The following is a 13,007-nucleotide window of genomic DNA, read 5'->3' as shown; positions in this document are numbered from 1 at the left end:
ATAAAAAGATAAGTCACATCAGTCACCAGCCACATCACTGCAGCAAAGAGAAGAATTATGGGCCTATAGGTTATTGGAAATTTGTAGGCAGTAGGGATGATTTTCTGTCTCTCAGAGGAACATTTGGGGAGATTAATTGAAGATAGGCTACTATTCCGCTTAACAAGCCTATAATTTAGGGAATACGAGATGTTTCAGTCTACACCATCTTGAGAAGCATCCTCTTCTCTGCCACCATTATATTCGCAGCAGTAATAGCCCAGAAAAAAGCCATCTGATTTCAAAATCATTTTTTAGTCTATCTAGCCTACCACAAGGGGTCGCACAAACATGTAACAAAAAAAAAATGTAACAAAAAAAATACAGCAAATGTAACAAAAAAAAAAAAAAGCGCTTACATTGACAAGCGCTTACATTGACACCTTTTTGCTAAGCAAGGAGTTGTATTTTGTATGCCAAAAATGTATCTAATTGGACTAGCTTCTGAAATCATTGACTAGCCTACTAATGCGTACCATTAGTGACTAGCCTACAAATCAGGCAATAGGCCTGTGATGCTTTTTCTCTAAAAGTAGCCTAAGATTTTTGAGTCGTGGTAACAGTTGATTCTTAAGTTTCGTTTTAGCCTACGTTTCTAGATTGTGACCAAGGCCTGATAGGCAAAAGTTACGAAATACATGAGCTCGATCTAGGCTAATTAAAGAAAGTATTGATCAGATCTGCAATCTATCATGTCGGAATAAATAACGTCCATTGCCAAAACATGAATAAGACGTCTAATTTGTTTTTCATTTCTTACTGCATGGTTTCGGTATTCGTTCTACTAGAAATTACGGTAAACAAGACCCGCCTCTTTTTTGTGATTCTGTGATCCTGATTGAATCTTTCCTGCCCCGTGACTATGATGTCAACATAAGAAAACGGAAGACAGGTTGGCATTGTCGGGGTAAGGAAATAAACATAAGTATGATCTGATATAAAACTACTATTAATCCAAATGTCAGTTGCATTACAGACTTTGTGTATTTGTAAGTTAACGTATAATTTAAGTGAACGTAGCCTACGTACAGGTTTTCCCTTAAAGTGAACAACGAATGCCCCAGCATGTAGTAGTAGTAGTAGCTAGCTAGAATGTCTAGTGTTATTATGGACAAGAAATCACTGGACGTTTGTTTATGCATAAGTAGCAGTATCGTAGTCTTCATAACTCAGATGACCTTAACTGTCATAATTTACTTTAAGCAATTATATTGTGGATAGTTGCGAATCATAAATGTTAAATCTTGGTCGGAGAGGACCCCCAAGCTAGCTAGCAATAGGCTATAGTTCATAGTAGCATTCATGGTTAGCTTTTTCATCTGACATGTTAGATGTCCTCTTTCAGTATATTAGCTAGCTAGCACACTGAACTTGAGTGTTGTTACTCTTTTTGCATGACTAGTGATCAAATATTTATTATTTTATTATACAATTTGTCATGAAATTAAATGGTTTAAAACGTTGCTCCGACACGTTCTAGGTTGTTGGACACAAGCTTTTTTAATCTCGGGGGGAATTTCCCACTGGTGTGACGTCGGCTCATTTATATCGCACTGCACATCGGGACAGCTCCGTATGTCGAAATAGTAAGATTTATCGTCAATTATATCATTCGATCGTTTGTTTAAAATGGTGTCATATAATACCTGGACATTATTGGCCAACGTTAACTGTAGCATTCAAATTGTTATTGTATTGTTATTTTGTTTAGTAAACTCGCTATATCCCTTCAATAACTTCTGTCACAGTACTCACCTACTTCACCTACTTTTGTTGATTTTATGGAGTATTGTCTAGTTAGTATGTGTATTCAATTTCTAGCATGTTACATTTCTAGCATGAACATGACAGTATGCAGTCACTGGTTCATGTTTGAATATGATGCACACCTTAATACTGTACAAAAAAACAATTTCCATCAGCATTGGTTGTGTGTCTATTGAATCTGTCTACTGTATAACAAAGAATAGCAAAAGCCTTCATATTCTGATTACACATATTCCGGTTTACATTGGGGAATGCAACCCTACACTGCAACGCTACTTGATGGAAAGAAAATATAGTCAAGTTAATAGAAGGAATTGTTCTATTGTCAACATAATGTTAATTACGTATCTGCTTCTTTCCCCACCAGCTGTTGCTTTTGAAGTCATCATGCAAAGCACAGCAAATTATCTGTGGCTAATATCAGACCTTCTGGGTCAGGGGGCCACTGCAAATGTCTACCGCGGAAGGCACAAGGTAGGTCAACAACATCTCAGTGTGCAGAAAACAGGAGCATGTCCTCCTAAAGCAGGCTGGTGTGGTTAGGTATGCTCCAGTAGCATCAGATAGCAAGTGTTTGAGCGGTTGATTTAAGAAGAGGATGAGACACATTGCCACAGTTTGGCAGTTTATCAGACGGGAAACCACAGCTTGTCTCTTTCTGGTGGCTGCAGCACTTGACATTTTCACAATTGTGTGTGTGTGTGTGTGTGTGTGTGCGTGTGTGCGTGTGTGTGTGTGATTGAGTTGTTCTCATTGTTTGTCTCCCCTCTATCTTCTGAATTTGTTTGACTTGTGCCATTTTAAATTCAGCAGCTGCTCACACTCTGTACACCCCAAAGGAAGTCAATGTAGCATTTGTTTCACTGTCACCCTCCCAGGACTAAACCCATGATTTTTGAGTATAACAGACCACAGTTCTTTGACAAAGATGTCATGTGCAGTTAGGTTTTTATTATGCAATGGTATGTGTCTTTATATCTCTCAACAAAACTGCCTTAGAATGTCGATAGATCAGCTTATTTACAAGGGCCTTATACAGAGCTCTTCTTAAGTCTGATCAAATCAAATTATAATATATTCTAAAAACAAATTAGTTAGGTTGTTCAGTATCCTAATTACAAGTTAAATTTTCCAGTTAGTTGCAAAACTAATGGCTTGAAATGAACACCTGTATTTGCAATGTCATTCACATGGTTAGATTTGCCAAGGTATGAACGGTCTTGTGTGTTGTGGGTCATGTTGTTGCTAAAAGACAGAGAATCTGTAGAGAGTATCGAAGTAGAACAAGTATTGACCTCTGAATTCCGAGTGTCATGAAAAAGGTAGTATTTTCTCTATGAGTCACAGACGTAGTATGCAGCCTTATTTTGTTGTGCGTAGCCCTGGTTGCTGTTGAGTCATATCCATATGTCTGGAGCTCTAAAGTTTGACCTAATATGTATCTCTAATTTTGGTATTTGACACAGTTACATAATTTATTTAATGGCAGCATTCTGGTCAAAAGTTGACAAATTCACCATCACCTCCTCCTGTCTACTCTACTGAGTTTTCATGTGGAAAGCACTGCTGTTTGTAGTGAAAAAGACGTTTCAAATTACGATCACACTGATACACTAAGGTGCTGTGGGTGTCACAGTGCCACACATACCAGAACAGTCTAAGAATCACCGTTTGTTTTTTATTTTTGCGATGTCAAAGATAGAGATCTGTTCTGGGCATTTGCTTGCAGTGCACATTGCATCCCACGCTCTACATGGCTGTATGTCTGGCTCCAGCTCCTGGGGCTATTGGGGTCATGTGACCTGCGGGGCCCCAAATTACCAGCACACCACAGCTGGGGATTTCCCCTCAGCGGTCCCGCGTGCAGCAATCTGCTCTGCGTCTCACTCAGCTGTCCCTGCGACGCGTGCAGCTGGGGACAGCCACTCCATAACTGCCCCCCTACTCATGGCACAGACGTCCTTCATTGCTGTATGCCACTGCCCTGTGCCCTGCCCTATCGATAGATAGATAGATAGATAGATACACAGATACCCCCTTAAGTATATATATATACTTAAGAATGAAGCATAAATTGCTTCGTAAACTGATAGGAAAACAATAGGATTTTAGGATCTTAGAAAATCCATGATTTCATAAATTGTATGTTTTTATGATGGGTGTTGTGCAAGTGTTTTTGTTTACACTGTTACACTGTTCTCTGTTAATCAAATACAAATGCAACTAGGTATGGAGTTTGAAAGACTTTGTTTTCATCTCCTCTCTGTCTCCTCATTGTTTGTATTTGTCCCGCACCTCCCATGCAGAAAACCGGTGACCTCTATGCCGTCAAGGTCTTCAACAACTTGAGTTTTTTGCGACCCTTGGACGTGCAGATGAGGGAGTTTGAGGTGCTGAAGAAGCTCAACCACAAGAACATTGTGAAACTCTTTGCAGTGGAGGAGGAGGTGAGAGTTTTTGGCTGTTTCCTAGTTTACGCAAAGCTACATGGACGCCAGGACAAGGACACGCCATCAGTGTAGCTTGCGTAGACTACGAGTGGGTTCTTTAATATGTGTGTGATCCTTGTGTTTAGAACTGGTTCCACGTATCTTGCGTTAACTTTGAAACCTTTTAGTATAGTTTTTTCACACTCTCCAAATGCTCAACAAGGTTGATTGCTTTCTTTTTGTAATCAATTTGTTTTTGTTTATAAACATGTTAGACAACAGTTCATATTGTACACCATACAGAAAAGCTTGTTAGAAGTCAACTGAGCCATGAAGTGATCTCACATCCCCAGGCCCTTTGCCCCTACATAACCTCATATGATACTGTCTCACTCAGAACTTTCCACTCTTGCGGTGTTGGGAGTGTAGGTGATTTCCAATATCTCAGTATAACTCTTGCAGTATCAACCATCTTGCAACCATCAGAACTGAATAGGCACTTTTTTTGTCAAATTTCATATTTCTGTGTTATCTCCCAAAAGGCATAAACATGGAGATACCGGCAAGGTTCCTCTTGCCCATGTTTTTTTTTTTTTGTTACATGTATTCCTGCTCATTAGTCCTGTTTTGAAATGCCCCCTTGGTCACCAGTAGTGTCCGTGCAGAATTTTTAATAGAATTTTCCTGACATATTTACCATTATTTGCCATAACCTGTTTCCAAGCATCCTTGTTGATTTTACAGTCAAGGGCTATCTGCTAAATTATTATTAAATTATCACATTTACTATGAAATGTGCACACACCTTTTTTTAAAAAAAAATATCCTTTCTTTTGTCATCTGTACTTTTGGGCTAACTCAGCTGATGACTAAGGTTGAGTATCGAGTGTTTGGAGAGGAACGTGGATTAAAAGCAGTTCCCTTTGTCATAACACAAACATGTGCAAGCCAGGCAGTGTACCACTGCAAAGCGAGTGCTGTTCTTCCTTTGCTCTCTGCAGCAACCTTATGTGTGGGAGGATTGGTTTTGGTCTTGTTTTTTTTTGTGGACAATGTTGTAACAGCACTTCCTTCGTGTGTGTGTGTGTGCTGTAATAGTTATTCAGTAAGTAATCGGCAAGAGTAATTCACAAAGCATTTTAGCTATAAAAATAGCACCGAAGTCTGGGTGAGCTTAGTCTAAGACCAATTTCACATATCATAAAGCAGATGTTTTGTATGCTTCATTCCACATTGTGACATTGTGATGTTTTGAAATGCACATGCAAAATCAGTTTATAGGAGATCTGTTCACTCTTTTGTTCTTTAATTGAAAGTTAAATATGGGAGTGAGTATGAAACAGAAGTCAACCGCACATATGACATCATAGAACATTGCTAGTGCATCAGCAGACGTACTAGCCTATTGAATGGATATGTCAGCGCATCCCAGGCCAACAGTGAACGTCATTATCCACAACTTGACTAATGGCTGGCCAAATGGACCCTACTATAAGGATTCATCCTCACAGGCTGTCTCTGTTATTGTGTCAAACCTCTGCTCTTTCCATTTCCCAGTCGAACACCCGACACAAGGTGCTGGTGATGGAGTACTGTCCCTGCGGCAGCCTCTACACTGTCCTTGAAGAGTCATCGAACGCCTATGGCCTCCCAGAGGATGAGTTCCTCATTGTGCTGCAGGATGTCGGTAAGGAAGCAAAACACACTTGACATGTATTTATTGCTAAGGCATATGCTGTTGACACTTTTTAAAAGATCTCCATTTTGGATGGTTTATTATTACTGCTTTTTTTTTCATTTCCTATTCACAAAAGAGTGGGATGTAGTAGTATATATCATTCCTCGTCACAGTGTTTTCAAATGTCTCACTTCAGTGAGATCTAGATGCCGAGGGAATAATTGTGCAGCTTGTAAGGGATGCAATTCTTCAATGTCATCTTTGTCACTTATGAGATCATACAACTAAACCACACTGGCTGTAGATAATTAAGATATAAAAAAAAGATTTCATAATAGATAACATATTCAGTAGGTTGGGACAATACTTTGGGTTAGGAAAATAGTTTCATTCTGACTAGGGCCTAACTCTGATTCCACTATGGAGGCATCTGGTTAGAATCTGTGGTTAAACGATTATTGTAATGCTATGTCTTGCAGTAGTAGGCTATGCTGGGATGGAAAATATGCCAGATTACTGTCCTTGTGAGCAAGTAGGATTATTATCTGCTCCTCAGGTGGAGGTGGCCAGATTAGAATAATATGTCTACTTCATTTAAGATTGAAAGTTGTTGTGTTGTATTGTGTGAGATTATTTTTGCGATTTAGGTATTTCTGAACATCAGCGGTTCCAGTGATTTGATTATAATTTAAGATTCTGACTGGACTATTGCATAGTGACGATCAGATTATTGCCAACAGTGCACAGTAAGGGAGTGAATACAAATCAGTCAGTTCAGTCTTCAGGGTTGAATTAGTTAACACATGCCTGTGGATAGCCTGTCAATAGTTTTCAGGGGCCGTATTCACAAAGCCTTTTATCTTACCACTAGGAGTACTCCTAAATCGCACTAAAAGATTTTAGCTTGGAGTTTTCTCTTAAAAGTTATTCACAAAGCCTTTCAGACCTTACTCTATGATTCCAAACACCTCCCTTACGATGATGTGTGACAGGTCTGAGAATGCATTCGCTACACAAGGACAGAAGATGATGAATAACTGAATAAACATATTCAGTAGGTTGGGACAATACTTTGAGTTAGGAAAATAGTTTCATTCTGACTAGGGCCTATTTAAAGGGCCAGCCCTTCCTGTGGTAAATGCTTTCACTTTTCCATTGTTTTGAACTCTGATTCCACTATGGAGGCATCTGGTTAGAATCTGTGGTTAAACGATTATTGTAATGCTACTGTATGTCTTGCTGTAGTAGGCTATGCTGGGATGGAAAATATGCCAGATTACTGTCCTTGTGAGCAAGTAGGATCATTATCTGCTCCTCAGGTGGAGGTGGCCAGATTAGAATAATATGTCTACTTCATTTAAGATTGAAAGTTGTTGTGTTGTGTTGTATTGTGTGGGATTATTTTTGCGATTTAGGTATTTCTGAACATCAGCGGTTCCAGTGATTTGATTATAATTTAAGATTCTGACTGGACTATTGCATAGTGCATAGTGACGATCAGATTATTGCCTACAGTGCACAGTAAGGGAGTGAATACAAATCAGTCAGTTCAGTCTTCAGGGTTGAATTAGTTAACACATGCCTGTGGATAGCCTGTCGATGATGAGTGACAGGTCTGAGAATGCATTCGCTACACAAGGACAGAAGATGATGAATAACTGAATAAAAAGGCCTAGCCTATATGAATAAAGAGTAAGGCAAAACAAATAGCCTAGTAGCCTCATGAAACATACGGATTGATGCAGTATCTTTGCAACATTATTAAATTAATCTGTCACCATATGCCTACGTTTGCAAAGAGGAGAAAATTTTAATTTGATTCACAATGAAACGTTACATTTAATTTACATGTTGACAATGAGTAGGCTAGTTTTGGTTGTTGTTGGTTGTGTTATTGCATCCAGTGCGAAATTGTTCCCTCACGATTGGAAGCTCCTACAGCCGCATACGCATTTCAAAACATCGCAACGTGAAATGCCACAAAAAGCTGTTTGTGAATAGGTCTTCGTGAGTTAGGAGTCCTCTCGACTTCTTTTAAGCTGTCCCAGACTTAGGTGCTACTTTTAGCCATAAAATTCTTTGTGAATACGGCCCCAGTATTCTACATTACAAAGAATCTTTAGAGAATCCTTGGCATGTCAATAACACCATCCCCACTCTGACACTGCAATTAGTGTTAAATCATATGCCCTACTGTTTAAAGCAAATCCGTTTGCAACTCAGGAAATCAAGTGTAAACAAAAAACTAATGAATATATTAAGTCTTTATTGACGGGACAGTGGAGAGTACACAGGAAATGATGAGTGGAAGAGAGAATGACCCCAGGAAATGACCTCGGGACAGACTTATGGTCACTGGACCCAGGCACACAGATGCTACCGCTGCACTATGCCAAAGCAGCTAAATAGAATATAATACAGGTAGCTTATATTTGATCACATGCATAGCTGAATAATGGTCTCTGTGCTTCAGTGGCTGGAATGAACCACCTTCGGGAGTACGGCATCGTCCACCGAGACATCAAGCCGGGGAACATCATGCGTGTGATCGGGGAGGATGGCCGCTCCGTCTACAAGCTGACAGACTTTGGGGCGGCCCGGGAACTCGAGGACGATGAGCAGTTTGTGTCCCTATACGGGACAGAGGAATATTTGGTGAGCTGGACAACCGTTTTTTTTCTCCTTCCAGCGCTTTTGTTCTCCCATGTGTTTTCATGAAGAACGGGCTCATGGCCTGGAGCTCCCCATCCTGCTCTTTCCCTCCATTCATGTCTGTTCTGTCCTTCTGAAGGGGCAGCCGTGGGGCCGGAGGGTTGCCGGTTCAAACCGCGACCAGTAGACACGGCTGAAGTGCCCTTGAGCAAGGCCTTTGGACCTAAGTTCAAAATAACCAGGCTTTCTTTGGGCAGCTGCCAAGTTCAAGATATGGTGTTGTTTCTGTCATTCTCTTATCATCTTAATCTCAATGTGAATGTAAACTGTTGGTTTAGTTTAGTTGGTTACATTTATATCATAATGTAATAATGTAAGTAATTCTATACATGTATTACTTATGTTAGTCACATATATATGCATATCTTTGGTAAATTAAGTCTTGTGTGTTGCCTTTTGAAAGTACAGCGGAGAAAATAAGTATTGAACACGTCTTTTCATCTTTTTTAGTAAGTATACTTCCAGAGAGGCTATTTGCATGAAATTTTCTACAGACATTAGTATTAATTTAGGTAATCCACACATATTAAAAAATCCAAACATTAACGTCCCTAAGTAGAGTTATGAGTAAAAAAGTGGAATGGCACAGGGAAAAAGTATTGAACACACTAAGAAAAAACAGTACACAAAGGCAAGGAATGGCAAGGAACGAGCTGGAATCTATACATAGTTAGAGAGTAATTATCCCTCCTATCTGTGCAAATTAATGTAAGCTGGGTTACTGAGCTATAAAAAGGTTTTTCGTTACCAAGTTGTCACACAAGAAACATGTCATGATGGGTAAAAGCAAAGAGCTCTTCCAAGACCTTTGCAACATTATTGTTGCAAAACATCAATGGAACTGGTTACAGATGCATTTCAAAACTTCAGAATCATCCAGTAAGCAGTATTGGAGCCATTATCTGCAAGTGGAAGGAACATCACTGCATCATCAATCGGCCATGCACAGGATCTCCTCACAAGATTTCTGACCAGGAAGTCAGATGGATAGTCAGAAGTGTAGCCTAAGAGCCAAGGACCACTCCAGAAAGACTTGGAGGCAGCAGGTTCAATTGTTACAGAGAAAATCATAGGTAATGTACTCCACCGCCATGGCCTCTATGCACGCTCACCCCACATGACTCTATTACTGAAGAAAAACATGTCAAAGCTCATTGAAAGTCTGCTACACAACATTTGGACAAGCCTATGAAATACTAAGAGAATGTATTCTGGTCAGGTGAGAGCAAAATTTAACTCTTTGGATGTCATACTACACACCATATTTGGAGGAGAAATGGCACTGTGCATCACCCTAAAAATACCATACCAACAGTGAAGTTTGGAGGTGGAGGCATCACGGTGTGGGGCTGTTTTTCATCTCATGGTCATCTCTGGGGGTGGCATAGCACAGTGGCTCCTTTTATTAAGTTACAGCATGAGACTTACTGTACCACCTCACGACTTGATGTTACTCAACTAGCTAACTAGTATAATCACCATAATGAGTCGTGACACTGGCCCTGAATGCCCTGCCCTGTGCTGTCACTTATTCTTTATGAGAGAGAGAGAGAGAGAGAGAATTTCAGGTTTATAATTCAGCCTACCTCTGAAGTGTTGAATGGTAGGTAGAAGACCTGTGCCATTAATCAGGCCACTGAAAGAGAAGAAATCCAGTAGGCTTTCGGAATGTCGTCTGACTACTCTCTGCTCTATAACACGTCTCAGGTGGAATTACACTCTGATTCTCTTGCCCCAGAGGCAGCAGTTTACAGGTTTCCACTGTTGAAATGTTTTCCTTACAAAGTTCATACAGAAGAGGCTAATTTTCCTATCCTGGAGAAATGAATACGTTTTTCCGTATATATATATATATATATATATATATATATATATATATATATATATATATATATATATATATAATAATATGTATATATATCAGAGGAGGCTCCTTCATTGAGGAAAGGGAGGAACACCCTCCCTAAAATTTCAGAGAAAAATAAAAAAATATATAAAGTGAAAGTCATACTACACACCATATTTGGAGGAGAAATGGCACTGTGCATCACCCTAAAAATACCATACCAACAGTGAAGTTTGGAGGTGGAGGCATCACGGTGTGGGGCTGTTTTTCATCTCATGGTACTGGCAGACTTTATACAGTTGAAGAAATGATGAATGGAGCCATTTTTTCTGGGAGAATCTTGCCATCCACCAGAACAATGAGGATGAGACATGGCTAGACCTTCCAGCAGGACAATGATCCAAAGCATTCAGCAAAGGAAACTCTCAATTGGTTTCAGAGAAAGGAAATTCAGGCCCTGACTTAAATCCAATTGAACAGTTTTGGAAGTTACCTAAAGATCAGGATTTACAAGAGGGACCCCTGGAATCTTCAATATTAAAAGACTATCTGTTTAAAAGAATGGGCCAAAATCACACCTGAATACTGCGACTGATTAGTTTCGTCATAGAGGAAATGCCTTGAAGCTCTTATTACAAATAAAGGGTTTTCCACAAAGTATTTAAGAAATTTCAGTAGGCGTGTTCAATACTTTTTTCCTGTGGCATTCCACTTTTATACTCATAACTCTACTTATGAACATTAATGTTTGGATTTTTTTATATGTGTGGATTACCTAAGTTAATACTAATGTCTGGTGAAAATTTCATGCAAATAGCCTCACTGGAAGTATACTTACTGAAACAAATGTTGACGTGTTCAATATTTATTTTCCCTGCTGTATGCTACGAAATACCATGGTGTATAGCATACAGAGTGAAGCAACAAATGCAGAAATACATTTATAATTTGCTAATAATAATAAAAATAATTTGCTAATAATAATAAATAAGGACACAAGTGTGTTCTTCAGCTCAGGTTGCTGACGGAGCCTCTAGATACTGTATTCTACAGCTCTAGATTAGGCCCTGGGGTCAAGGGTCGTACATAGTATTGTTTGCACATCAGTTAAAGGAGAATTCCGGTGTGATATTGACCTAGAGTGTGTTGAAACATGATACCGAGTGTGAACGTATGTCTCATAGCTCATCTCGGCTTGTCCCCTGCACTCAGAAATATGGCGCTAGTTAGCCGATGCTACAAACAGTTTTTCGATGGGGGTGCCTCGGGCATCGGCCTAGCCATGCAAATAAATCACTGTTTTACACCATTTAAAGCGACAATATATCTAGCAGGAGTGTTGTAGTGAGGTATGAAGTATGGGGCAATTCCATGGAAAATTACATTTTTGTAACATCCATAACGCCAATAAAATGTGATGGTATGGCATGATGTGAATGATTACATGAAATTTGAGCATTTGCTAATTTTGGCTGAAGAATGTACATGAGAAAAAATGCATTCCATTTTCCATTAATCCATTTTCCGTGGAATTGTCCTATGACAGTAGTAGGGTGGGTTGAAGTGGGTTATTTCTTTTATTGTACTAAGAGAGACAAATGTCTTTTCAATTATATTCATTTATACAGACCTTAAACGTTATCTGCCTGTCAAACACTAGTTAACATTTACAAAGAATTCTTTAGACTTTCCCCTCTAATTACTCATATCTATTTGTGTGTGTCTGTGTGTCTGTGTGTGCCCTCTAGCACCCAGACATGTACGAGCGTGCCGTGCTGAGGAAGGACCACCAGAAAAAGTACGGTGCCACGGTTGACCTGTGGAGCATCGGCGTGACCTTCTACCACGCTGCCACGGGCAGTCTACCTTTCAGGCCCTTTGAGGGACCTCGCCGGAACAAGGAAGTCATGTACGTACACTACTCAGGATGGGACATCTGGACATCTGGGGGCATAGCATTAGTGGCCCCTTTTATTAAGTTACAGCATGAGACTTACTGTACCACCTCACGACTTGAGGTTACTCAACTAGCTAACTAGTATAATCACCATAATGAGTCGTGACACTGGCCCTGAATGCCCTGCCCTGTGTTGTCACTTATTCTTTGAGAGAGAGAGAGAATTTCAGGTTTATAATTCAGCCTACCTCTGAAGTGTTGAATGGTAGGTAGAAGACCTGTGCCATTAATCAGGCCACTGAAAGAGAAGAAATCCAGTAGGCTTTCGGAATGTCGTCTGACTACTCTCTGCTCTATAACACATCTTAGGTGGAATTACACTCAGATTCTCCTGCCCCAGAGGCAGCAGTTTACAGGTTTCCACTCTTAAAACGTTTTCCTTACAAAGTTCATGCAGAAGAGGCTAATTTTCCTATCCTGGAGAAATGAATACGTTTTTCCTATATTGTTCTTGTCTTTGTTTTAAACTAACCATATTATATATATATATATATATATATATAATATGTATATATATGTGTGTGTGTGTATATGTATGTATGTTTATTATATTGATATTCAATATTGTTCCTTGTTTTA

General features: G+C 39.5%; 1 protein-coding gene across 1 annotated transcript in view; it reads left to right on the top strand.

Annotated features, from left to right (window-relative positions):
* Positions 1 to 855: 855 nt before the first annotated feature.
* Positions 856 to 13,007, top strand: part of LOC125311009 (serine/threonine-protein kinase TBK1-like) — a 13,344-nt gene continuing 1,192 nt past the window's right edge. The window contains exons 1-7 of the mRNA XM_048268813.1: positions 856 to 946; positions 2,174 to 2,280; positions 4,113 to 4,253; positions 5,793 to 5,922; positions 8,387 to 8,568; positions 12,220 to 12,380; positions 12,738 to 12,784. Coding sequence (XP_048124770.1) covers positions 2,194 to 2,280; positions 4,113 to 4,253; positions 5,793 to 5,922; positions 8,387 to 8,568; positions 12,220 to 12,380; positions 12,738 to 12,784 — 748 coding nt within the window. The 5' untranslated portion in view covers positions 856 to 946; positions 2,174 to 2,193. The remainder of the gene's footprint in view (positions 947 to 2,173; positions 2,281 to 4,112; positions 4,254 to 5,792; positions 5,923 to 8,386; positions 8,569 to 12,219; positions 12,381 to 12,737; positions 12,785 to 13,007) is intronic.

Source organism: Alosa alosa, chromosome 17 (assembly GCF_017589495.1).
Source record: "Alosa alosa isolate M-15738 ecotype Scorff River chromosome 17, AALO_Geno_1.1, whole genome shotgun sequence".
Lineage (NCBI taxonomy): Eukaryota > Metazoa > Chordata > Actinopteri > Clupeiformes > Clupeidae > Alosa > Alosa alosa.
Note: the sequence above shows the minus strand (reverse complement) of the source record. Positions and strands in the feature narration are given on the sequence as shown.